Source organism: Orcinus orca, chromosome 3, assembly GCF_937001465.1.
Source record: "Orcinus orca chromosome 3, mOrcOrc1.1, whole genome shotgun sequence".
NCBI lineage: Eukaryota > Metazoa > Chordata > Mammalia > Artiodactyla > Delphinidae > Orcinus > Orcinus orca.
This window is the reverse complement of record NC_064561.1, coordinates 80900417-80912938: the sequence shown is the minus strand read 5'-3', so window position 1 is coordinate 80912938 and position 12522 is coordinate 80900417. Positions and strand designations below refer to the sequence as shown.

General features: G+C 42.0%; 1 protein-coding gene across 5 annotated transcripts in view; it reads left to right on the top strand.

Moving 5' to 3' along the window:
• The window catches only part of GRAMD2B (GRAM domain containing 2B), a 105115-nt gene that overhangs the window by 27116 nt on the left and 65477 nt on the right, over positions 1-12522 (top strand). For 2 of the 5 annotated variants that reach the window (XM_033405813.2, XM_049707264.1), the window contains exon 1: positions 10023-10311. The exons of 1 other annotated variant lie outside the window; for it this stretch is intronic. In XM_033405813.2, coding sequence (XP_033261704.1) covers positions 10229-10311 — 83 coding nt within the window. In that variant the 5' untranslated portion in view covers positions 10023-10228. Of the gene's footprint in view, positions 1-9798; positions 10312-12522 lie in introns of those variants that run through there. 2 more of the 5 variants (XM_004279855.2, XM_033405817.2) reach the window with 2 other exon arrangements.

Below are 12522 nucleotides of genomic sequence, written 5' to 3'. Positions count from 1 at the left end.
TTTGCAGTTTAATTATCAAAGACAGAGATAATAAGATATATATCCATAGAAAGAAGTAGAGACAAAGATCATATTGATATACAAGAGAAAAAAAAGAGATAAAATCTTTAGGTAAGTAGGTGTTTCGTTTCTTCTTTCTGTTATTTTATTAACCAGAATCTTTTTTTTTTTTAACCAGCTCTGGCTAAAAAGATTTGAGGCTTTTCTTTTTACTTCTTTTAATTGAGGTTTAACTTCAATACATTAAAATGCGTACACTCAAGAACTTTTACATATGCATACGCCCACATAACCACTACCCAGATCAACATATAGAACATTTCTAGCGCCCTTGAAAGTCGTCTACCCCCTTCTTCGTCCATACCCGCAAGGTAACCACTATCCACATTTTAAATAAAGCAGGTAACAAAAATAGAAAATGATAAATAAAAAAGTAAAGGAATCCTAAACCTGATTTTTTTTTGTTTTCTGGTATGTGCTAGGGTTTTTCTTTACAAAGTTTACATTGGCGGTTTACTAACCATTAGGTACCCAAGGATCTAAGGAATTAGCTCACTAGGTGGTAAACTGAAAACCATAGCCTGCAGCTTAAGAGAAGCAGCAGCCTTCAAATTCTTACTGTAGAAGAGTCATATGACCCATTTCTTTCTTCTAGAGCAAAATGATTAAAGAAAGCATCTGGAGAATTAAATCAGATTGTTTACCACCTCAGTATCAACATAAGTGTTGACTCAGTTAGGTCTAAGCAAAAATTCTGCCTTGTGGTTGGCGAAGCCAAGATAAGTAATAACAGGGAGTCACTTAGACCTAAACTCTTGGTTGGGTCATGAAGCTATCAACTCTGCGCAGGCCCCTGATTTGACACCAATGGAGCATGAGCTTTGAGTTATTTTTCAAGTAACTGTGGTCATTTGACATTCTTGCATACATTGATTTTCACCCCAGCATTCGGTAACTTTCAGGTCATTTAATAAATTTGGGAGTACAGTGAGTGACAGAGGGTACTCAACTGAGCAGCCAATCAGATCCAAGAGTCCGGTTCATTAGATGCCTAGCCCAACAACTGAACTAACATGCTATTTCACTTTGGCCAGTACTGTGCACTGGCTATCAATAAATTATCCAAACAGGGACACCTTTGGAGAGTGAAAGGGGCACTATCATAATTATGCCAGAACCGCAGGACTAAATCAGGACTGACCCAAGCAAACCAGGACATACAGTCAGTCACCTTAGCTATCTCAAGCCTCCAGTCCATAAGAGTTCACATTGATTAACTCTCAATTCCATTGTCTCCTTTAATGGTTAAGCTAAAGCTTTTACAGTGGCAAAGACATCTGAGAGAGAAAAAAAAACCCCAAGGACACATGAGAGACTGTAGCTGAGCTCCAGCAAGTTAAACATATCAGTGCCGCTGATATAAGGTTGTAGCCTCAGCTTCTGACATAAGGAAATCAACCTGAAGAGGGCTGAGGACTCAGAGGAAGAGAAGGTACATCTCTAGCTTTTGTAAATCTGTCTAGCATGTAATAATACTACACACATTGTCTTTACATACTGAGGGCTGATGAACTAAGGGAGGGCAATACCCTCAATTTGTTAAAATATTATCCTGGTCAGTAATAAAGTAATAATGATAATTAGTAGTTTATACGACTTGAGTGCTTACGTTGTACCTGCATAGTGTACTAATTCCTTTATATATATTTTCTCTTTAAACTCCCCAGTGGTCCTATAAGATAGATACTACTGCTATTCCCATCCTTTTCCCACAGATGGGGAAATTGAGGCTTAGAGGAGATTAAGTCATTCTTCCGAGGTAGTATGATGCATATTAGGACTCCAAGATCAGTCTGAAACCGGGCTCCTCTACTCCTCCCAGGGCTCTTTAATTGCCAGATAAACTCACTCAGCTAGCTCAAACAAGGGGATTTGTTTACTGACAGGATACCACAGGAAAGCCCTTGGATGCCAATAGCAGAAAAGCAAATACTGTAGGACCACCTGGTGCAGGGGATGGGGTGGTGGACAACTGAGAAGCTAGGAACCAAGACCATTCCCACCAGCTCTCATCTCCTGTTTCTTTGCAGTGTCTACTACAAATTTATACAATATGTTTTTGAAATCTGGGAGATTGGGACTCTATAGCACCAAGCATTTCCAATGTCTGAATCTCCCTCTATTATGTGTCTTATTAAAGAACTTATATATTTTTTGATATGGAGGAAGGATGAACTTTTCATTTTGCTGACTACTACTAAAAATAAAAATTAGATTCTGATTTTAATTAGCCTGTGATCCTGACACACAGGGAAACATTCTGTTTTCATCTGGTATGCTTTTAAAAGTAGAAATGAATGCAAAGAAGCACAAAGCCCTCCAGGAAGGAGGTCAAGGCCTTAGGTTCCCAAAGGAATAGATTTGCATAATTAGTCTCTCCTCATGAAATTTATTTAAAATTGTCATTTTGCAATTGGTAAATGCAACATTTCTGTGTAAAAGATGTTTTGTTTTGTTTTCCCCCTAGTTCTTACAGTTAGTCTATGTAAGGCAGAAAGTGATGTAGCTAGAACCGTGAGGTTTAGGGTCCTTCCCTTGAGGCCAGCGTTCTGTTACTTCAATGCCGTGTTTCATGAATAGATTCATATTCTGGCACAAGCAAAGTGCTTGGACTAGAGCCCAGTCCTCCTGACTTCCAGTCTAGGGCCTTTTCAATAAGTTGTGCAGATGTCTGGGGGGAGGGGCGGGGGAGGGGGTGGCTCATGTGTGACCCAAAACAGTAGAACCTGAAGAATCAAAGGGCCATCTCCCGCCCCTCCCACCGTTTTACAGAATGATGTCACTTGGTCCAAGTGTCTGGTTGTGACATATGAAGGTAGCAGTTTTTGACTAAGGTTCTGTGTATGTATGTTTTGTAAATATCTGTATATTGAACTCTCCCATTGGACTGCAAACTCACTTATAGCAAGCAGGTGCTTATTTATTTTTATATCTCCACCACCCAGAATATAGCCTAGCACATAAAAGGCATCCAAAAAGTGCTGATTGGAGGAAAGGAAGGAAGGGAGGGAGGACAGACTGCACAATTTGCCTCAAATGTAGGGTTTATTTATAAGGTTCAGCCACAAAATAAAAGCAAAGTGAATATGTAGCTATTTGAGAGAAATAGAAAAACTTTCTTATTTGCCTGAGGTATTTGTTGGTTCCTTCTCTCATGTTCCTTCTTTGCCAGGTTATTTGTTGGATAAATTTTTGAAATGAATGGTGCTACATCGAGAACAGGTTGGAAGATAACAAAATGCTAATAGGAATTGTCAGAAAATATGAAAGTATGTGAAAAAGGAATGAAAAGCAATTAAAAGTGTGCAATATTGGTGACATAAAGAAAAATGTAACTTGCAGAAACTACTTTAACAATCATTAAATATTACCTGCTTCAAAACAATGTGCTGATTGCCCCGCATGGACTGCCTTGTCAAAACATTTCACAGGGAGGAAAACAGAACATGCCAAACCAGGGTGCAAGGAAAGAGAAAGGCCAGTCCTCATATCGACAGCATGGCCATTAGTTCCCAAAACAGGGAAAGGAAGTAGCTGTATGGATGTTTCTCTAAGAAAATATGAGCGATTCCATAACTTTAAAGTGTTTCCTGTGGGTTATAAACAGTAATTCTTGGACTTGCTCCGGAGCTAGACTATCTGGGAGTCATGGGACCTCTCTGACCTGTTTGAAGCACTTGCACTCAACTAGCAGACAAGTGAGAAGTAGCACAGGCCAAAGGTTTTCCTTTCTAAACGGGGAGGGAGGGCTCAGGAGAGATTTAAGTTATATTTCTTTTTCATGCACTCTTTTTTTCCCCGTGATAATTGAAAAAAAAAAAAAAAGACCAATATTATTCAAATCAACATCTCAGGTCAGCTAGAGTTCCAGATGAGTATGGTTGAGAACCTCTGGTTGGAAACAATCACCCAACGATTCATTCATTCATTCAACACATATTTATTGAGCATCTAACATGAACCAGGCGCTGTGGCTACAGTGGCTAACACAACAGACAAGTCCTTTATTTTTGAGAAGATTCCATTCTTGTAGGAGAGGACAGATAATAAACAAATGGGCAGAGGACATAGTGTCTCTCTGAGACCATTCCCCACAACCTTCTCTTCCCTCCTTATACGCCAGGCACGGTGTAGAACAGTGGCCTTCTTGCTGTTCCCTAGCATACGCCAAGCTCAGCCCTGCCTGGAGGTCTTTCCCCATGCCCTTCGCTCTGGCTGGCAAGCTTTGCTCCCAGACTTCACATGGCTTCCTCCTTCCCCTCCTTCAAGTCTCAGCTGAGATGTCACCTGTCAAAGAGGCTTCCCTGATCATCCTATGTAAAACAGACCTCCCTCACTCTCCCTGATGTTCTATTTTATTTTCTTTATATCTCTTATCTGTTGAAACTGTGTTATTTATGTGTTACTTTTTTATTTTTGATAAAAAAGTAGAATGTAAGAGCCACCGCAGTATGGGTTTTTGCTTGTTTTGTCCATTTCTATATCTCACATGTTTAGAAAAATGCTATTAGAAATGCCCACTTACTCACGTGCCCAGTGACGAAGTGTCTGGAGTCAGAGGACCTAATCTCTTATCTGCACTGTGGTAGCTGGTCTCCAAAAATGGCCCACGGTGAGCTGCACTCCTGGTATTCACACCTTGGGTAGTTCTTTGCCTTGAACCTGAGCTGGCCCTGTGGCTCGCCTGTGACCGACAGAATGCAGCAGAGGTGAAGACGCCTGATGTCCTAGGCTATCTCATAGGAAGCCTTGCAGATTCCATCTTGATATCATGGAACATATGCTCTGAAGGAAGCCAATCACCAAGTTAAAAAGTCCAACTATACTGGGACTGCCATGCTGTAAGGAAGCCCAAGCTAGCCATGTGGGGGGCCATGCAGAGAGACTAAAATGCTCAGATAGCCCCCAGCTGTTCCAGCCATCTCAGCTGAAGCATCAGATATGAGAGCGCACATCCAGTTCAGAAGAGCATTCAAATAATTGCCGTTGGGGGAATTGCCCCCCCCAACCTTGGGGGCCCTCTGACTGCATCTGCATGAGAGCCCCCAAATGAGAACTATCCAGCTGAGCCCCATCCATCCACTGTACCGTAAGAGACAATAATACATCATTGTTTTAAGCCACCAAGATTTGAGGTGGTTAGTTTCGCAGCAATAGGTAACTGCAAAATGCAGCCACCAAAGGTAGTTCTAGATTCAAACATTTCTTTCCCACAAATACTACATATGTCTAAGGATCCTTGGGCTTTGCCCCCCTCACGCACACCCTCCTCTAAGGCACACGTCTCTGCCATTAATAAGCTTTGTTTTCACTGTTCACTTTCCTACTACCCTTTATAAGCACCCACTGGGAGTCAGAAAAGCTGGGTCTTCATCCTCATGGGACCACTGTAATTTTGGCCAAGTCGCTAAACTCTCTGAAGCTTGGGCTCAGAAAAATGATGGCAGGGATTTGATATTTTAATTCGGTTGGATGTGTGGCAGACAACCCCTTCCCTCAAACTGAAACTAATACAGAACAGAAATAAATGAGAGAGATACAAGTGGAAGAGTTCTGACTGAAGCAGGACAGGCTGTATATTGGAGTAGTGGTTAGAGGTGGGGACTGCAGTCAGAAGACCTAAGCTCAAATGCTGGCCCATCCCCTCACCAGTCACCCCAGAATCTGGTGTGAAAACCACTATCCTGGCTGGTCTCAGAGGCCTCCCCACTTCCCATTGTTGTGATCTGTAACATTTACCACACAGAAAATAGACATCTATTTTAAAACTTCAGTGTAGATTTTAATTTATTGTTTATATGGTGTCATTTATTTTAATTTAAAAACAGAGTATTGACCTGGAAGAGTTTTTTATTGCTTCTGCTTTCTCACAAAATCAGATTTATACTAGTTTTTCCCAACTACCATCTGCCCCTAGAGCAGTAAGCCCTTACGATCTTGCCTCTTCCTCTCAACACAGGTGCTAAACTTAGTTCTTGCTTCATCCCTAGAGAGAGAAATAGAGTATTTCAAATTTCCCCATCTGCAGTATAACTTGGCTTGGGAAATACTGGTTTAAAACCATTCTCTTTGATTTTTTAAGATTTTATTTTCAAAGGCCTCTGTAGTAGGAGATACAGTAGGAGATAGCCTACTAAAGTTTCCCATTCCAATGTTTAATGGCTGTATTCATTTGGAAATTTTCCCTCATATTTGACAGAAATCACTCAATAAAGTTCCCCTGCATATAATGCTTCTCAACTTTCATTTCTACAACTTTTAAAAAATGTCTTATAATTAAGTTCTTCAGTGTCACCGTACAGCTCTCTTCTTTTTTTTAAATTTTTTAAAATTTATTTATTTATTTTTGGCTGTATTGCATCATCGTCGTTAGGTATTCGTTGCTGCTTGCGGGCTTTCTCTAATTGCAGCGAGCAGGGACTACTCTTCGTTGCAGCGTGCGGGCTTCTCATTGCAGTGGCTTCTCTTGTTGCTGAGCTTGGGCTCTAGGTGCATGGGCTTCAGTAGTTGTGGCTTGCAGGCTCTAGAGCTCAGGCTCAGTAGTTGTGGCACATGGGCTTAGTTGCTCTGCGGCATGCGGGATCTTCCTGGACCAGGGCTCGAACCCGTGTCCCCTACACTGGCAGGTGGATTCTTAACCACTGGGTCACCAGGGAAGTTCCATGTATAGCTCTCTTCTGAACTCTCTCACTTTTCCCCCATTTTCTCCTCTGCATAGTAACCTTAAATTGAAAACAGGAATGGTCTGAAGAGTGTTCCTGGATTCTATGACTTATGATGTATATTAAATATTTTGTGTAGTTAACTTATTACAGCACTTCCAGGTTTCATCTTGGTAAGAGCATCAACATTTTCTAAAACATATGTCATCAGACAATATACATAAAATTACAGGCATGTAATGACACTTTACATGTACTTATATTGGCTAATAAACATATACCCCGCCCTGTGTTATAAATTAGGTAACTTCTTGACCATACATTGCAACCAAATAGCCACTCAAATCTCCAAACTCATATTTGAACTCTGCCCCAAAACTATGGACAGATGCACAGTGTTTCTGATCAATGTTAAAAAGAGATCACAATCTGATCAATATTGTTGACCGAAGAAAAACTACACAACCTAAAAGTTTCAAGTTGAGTTTTATTCGAGGATCTTACTGAGGACTATGGTCCAGGAGACAGTCTCTCAGATAACAATGAGGAACTGCTCCAAAGAGATAACAGAAGAGCCAGGATATATACAAGTTTTTTTGCTGGGAAAAAAACCCCCAAAACAACATGTAGTCGAACATCAAAAGATTACTGCTAATCACAAACAGATATCTCAAGTTAATGATTTTAGTGTTTTTCTATGTATGGGGAGTTACAAGATTCGGGGTTTACTGAAATTATTCCTTAGATACACATCTTAACTATCTAGTATCTAGGGCCAGTATCCAAAGCACAGATAGCTTCCTGGTTTTCTCCATCCTGAATTCCCCATAGGGCACACCGTAAGTGGGTACCTGCAGTGGCTAATGGCTTGATCCTTACAGAACAGGGATGGCAGGCAACATACTTTGTTTACTGGAATGTCAGGCAACATTCTCTGTTCACAGTACTCTAAGCTGTTGGATAGAAGCCCCTACCTCCTGAAAGGTTGTGGGTTAGGCATTTTCTACTAGAACTGCTTCGATAACTGGAAGAAGTATTGGCTAGAGCTTTGATGTCAGAAACAAGAAATTATGTTCCCAGAGGCTTGGAGGAAGAAAAATAGAGGGTAGGATTTTTTATTGGTGCCAAATCAAAGAGTCCCCCAAAATGTATTTTAGACATAATCTTATGTCTCTATTTTATCACATGACAGTGAAGTTTCCCTATCATTTTACTGCTGCTGCCTTTTAAATACTGCATTCCATTTTACTGTAGAATAGCCCAAAGAATAAACAAATTAGGAAGCTGTTTGACAATGTCTTCTAAACTCAAGCAAATGCCACTAAGTAAAATAACGTTGTGTACTAGCTCCTTTCTAGTTCCTCCCCACTAGGAAAGGGCTATTGACTACTTCACAGGCTCCGGACGCGCAGGCCCAGCGGCAATGCTCACGGGCCCAGCCGCTCCACGGCACGCGGGATCCGCCCAGATCCGGGCACGAACCCGTGTCCCCCGCATCGGCAGGCGGACTCTCAACCACTGCGCCACCAGGGAAGCCCTGTAATTATTCTTAAATCTAAAATTAATTTTAGAAGAAAATCCGAAGGCAGCCCCGGAGCGTAATGTTAGTAATTTTATCCCAGCCATAAAGTTAGGCCTCCAACAATAAGGTTTTATATTAGTTATTCTTTATTCTCAACTACTCTGTAGCAAATTACAAATCTACCAACACATACGTTATTTGCTATTGCAGGGGAGCAAAGTTGGCCACCCCAAAATGCATCCCTTTGGCATGCAGATTATTTCAAGCTAAAAAGAAGCAAGGCCCAAAAGATTGGGGAAGAATCTTTGAACTTTCTCCTAACTGCCTAAAAAAATTTAGATAGAAGACCTGTTCCAGGAAGGGAGCTGTCACCGTAGATTACTACAGTATAATATGAACTAGGTGTGTAGACAGGGAGGAACCTAGCAAAGTCTGCTTGTTGAAATTCCTCTCTGTGTTCCATTGTTTCTGTATGACCCAGCAAACAGTTTTTGCCACCCATTTGCTCATTTTCATCTTCCTGTGAATTGCCTTCTTTCCCTCAAACAATGGAGCCATCCACAACTGTGCACCCTGAGGGGATTCAGGATGGAAAAAAGCAGGACACTGGCCCCAGACAGTTAAGGTGCATATCAAAGGAATGATTTCAATAAGCCCAGACTCTTGCATCTCCCCATACATAGAAGAGTGCTAAATTCATTAACTTGAGATGTCTGGTTTTTCTTTAATTAACAGTAATCTTTTGACTACCCGGTTTTTGTTGCCAAAACTCGTATATATCCTGGCTCCTCTCTTACCTCTTCCAGGCAATCCCTCAGAGCTCTCCAAGAGGCTGTCTTCTGGACTTAAGTACTCAGCAAGTCCGCCAAATAAAACATAATTCTCAACTTTTAGGTTGTGCAATTTTGTTTTTTTTTTTCAGTCAACGCTATGAAGTCCCAAACCCCTGCCCCATTCTCTTCTCTCAGGTGGCACATAAGCCTCGATTGCCTAACTTGTCCTTGGGCCTCATTTTCTTAGGGAGCCCCCTGGACGCAGGTAATTAAATTTGATTTTCTCCTATTAATCTATCTCACGTCAAGGTAACCCTTAGACCAGCCAGAAGAATCTAGAAGGGCAGAGGGAAGTTTCTTCTCCTTCCCCACTCTACTAAATGGGTGTTTAGAATAATGGCTAGAACATGGCAGGTCTCAAAGTTCCTTAAATGAGTCCGTGGATGCTTCAAACACAAAACGTGACAGAACCAGCAAGGCGGGAAGAAGTGGCTTCATTTTATTGGTTGGGCGCGTAGCAAGCAAGTTGCTGGTGAGGTTTTGATGGCTGCTTCTCCACGCTCCCCTCCGCCCCTACCAACTAGGAAGGGTCAACCAGGAACTACCTCTTGTTGCCTCAGTCACTGAACCGACGTATTGTTTAAGCTCTGACAGGCAGTCCTCAAAGAGACTACACCCTGCTTGAATAATTTAGGCTGGGGCACAGGCCAGACCACAAAGCGCATCTGTGCGAGAGAGAGCCTCACTCAGTCCTGTCGTTTCCAGCATCTACAGCCGGCCGCCCATTTTTCATACCCCATATTTACAGTCGGGGTAGAAAAAAAGCCCAGTTTACCAGGAGGCTACTTATACGGCGCCGGGTTAGGCATATGTTTCACCTGCTTGGCCAATTAGCTTCCTCTGCCCGCAAGACTAGTTCAACAGGTTTCCTTTTTCTCTTCCTCCGCCTCCTGGGTTGGAGAAAGAGGTTGTCACTTCGCTTCGACCCTCCCCTTCCCTCCCTCCCAGCTCTGCCCCGCCAGCTCGGACCAATCGCGCCGGCTCGAACGTGTCCAGGTTGGCGGACCCCGGCAGGGCCGGCCCGGATGCGCCGAGCGGCCCAGGGCGCAAGGGAGGGCGCGGCGGGTTCGCTGGGCCTGCGCCCCGGACGGTGGGAGTCGGGGAAGCGGGAGGAGGAGACTGTCTGAAGGTGCCCTCCAGACGCGGCCCTGATGACTGAACTACAGCAAGATGTGGACGACACAAAGCCTGCCAAAGTGCTCGGGAAGAGAGAGAGCAAAATTGGCTCAGCCCAGTAAGTACCCTTCGCTGGATCCCAGCCGCGGCGGTAGAACGCGCGCTGCCCGAACTTCTCTGCCAGGGAAGAGTTGGGAATGGGAACGGTTTTCTGGAACTTTTAACGTGGACAGAATTGTGGCTTGAACTCTTCCTGTGGCGCCCGGTCTCTTTTTTGTCCCCGATTCTGTAGTAGAGAAAAGGCACGGCAGCGTTTCAGAAACGCACTGCAGCTTGCAGTCCGGTGGGGATGGGAATTATTTGAGCCGAGAGCACGACCGGTGTTTTATAAATCCCAAGGGAGGTCTGGGGCGACTCTTCAGAGCTCCAAGCCACATCAAGAAGCAGCGCTTAACATTTATTCTAACTGTCTTACATCTTAATGACTTGTGTGAAGATGCAGCTGTCCCGTAGATGTCGTCTGGTCACTAGCTTCACAAAGATGCGTATTTTGTCGTTCAATTCGGAGCGTGAGGGTGTTTTTTTCCCTCCATCCCCTTCACTGTTTCCCCTCACGAGAGAGGAAAAGTAGTGGAAAATATGAAATACGCTTTATCTTTCTCCCTCAAAGACTGCCTGCCTTTGTTGAGTACTTAACACAAACTTGTTATACGCTTTTTTTTTTTTGAGGGAGGGTGTGGGAGTGGGGTGAGGGAGCATAGTGAACATAAAACATCAGATATTGGGTTGTGACTATCCTCCCAAAAGATTCACGTGCGTAATAGGATTTGCACATTGTTTGACCTATAAACTCTTCTGGTTTAAGAAGCTGAAAACTCAAATATTTGATCACAAGGATTAGCTTCCTGTAATGAAATTTATTTATCTTACGTACTTTTTAAAATCCAGAAGTATGGTTATTTATGTGATTGTTATTCCCAAACTTTTCTTTTAAAAAAGAAAAGAATCTTTAAGTGTTTGGTCATTTTCTATATCACTATAACATTAAGTGAGACTAAGGTAAATATCTAAATAAGCCCAATTTTAATTTTTATGGTACCAAGCTGTTGGGTATCTAAAATGCTTTATTGCTACTAGTATAAAAAAGATGACAGACTTTTTTAATAGTAAAGATTCAATCCCCAAAAAAGATTTAAAAAATTCAATCCTCATCATTCATTATTTCAGCATTTACTCATTTTTAGGAACACAGCCTGGTTGCACATAAAGACTTGTGTTGGTAAAGCATATTCCACCCATTTATTGAAGTTTGGGCCGACCTTTTAGAAAAAGAATAGCTTTTATTAGCTGCTTTGAATTGTGGTTTCAAAGGCTTTGGTCATATTCTCTTCAAGTGTCTGCTTTCCTTGGCTACTTCAGCTCATGTTCTTTGCACTTTATTGACTGAAAAAAGATGATTGAGGAAAAATTGCTCTAGGTATAACTCTCACAAAATGTTCTTGTTTCCTTACCCAGAAATAACATCCTTACTTTATACTAATAATTCAAGCCCAAGAAAAAGATGAACCAGCAAATGACATGTATTTCCTTAACCATTCTTTTATAAACTTTACCTCCCTGAAGAAGAGGTGTTGTGGCTAGTCTGGTCACCATTTCATAGATGTTTGAGGTGACAGGAGTGGTAAGTGGCACTGGCAGGACTGGAACCCAGGACTCTAAACTCCTGGATCAGAACTCATCCAGAGGCACTATTTATTATTTTCAGCTACACAAAGCAGAATGATTCAAGCCCACCCAACAGCTGTTAAGTTTTAAATCTTCACATTCCCTCCCAGTCCTCAAGATACTCAGTCAAGGAGAGCATTCTGATTGATTGAAAACATCTGCCATAGCATTAGACTAATTTTGTTAAATTAAAATTCTTTAGATGTTGAGAACATAATTATGTAGAAGATACACAACCACCTTGAAGCTCAAGGCCCCGAACAGCCAGCCCTTCATTTGGAACATTCAGTTTCACAAATTCATTTCAGTTCTACAAATGGGAATACCTGCTATTTGTTCAATAATGGTGGGCAATACAAGAATGAATGTGATTTGGTATCCGTCTTTCTGTAACTCCAAGAGCACTGTTGAGGGGAGCCATGTATGTATATTACAGTACTTCAAGGGACGATGGTGGCCATTGCCACATTAAATACACAAACAAGATATTATAAAAAGTTTGGCCTATAACTGAATCTTCTCCACAGTTAGGATATGTACCCATTTGGCAGTCTTTGGTTTATTGAGTCTTTGGTTTTTCCCCCGCAAAGTGTTAATTCCCAGG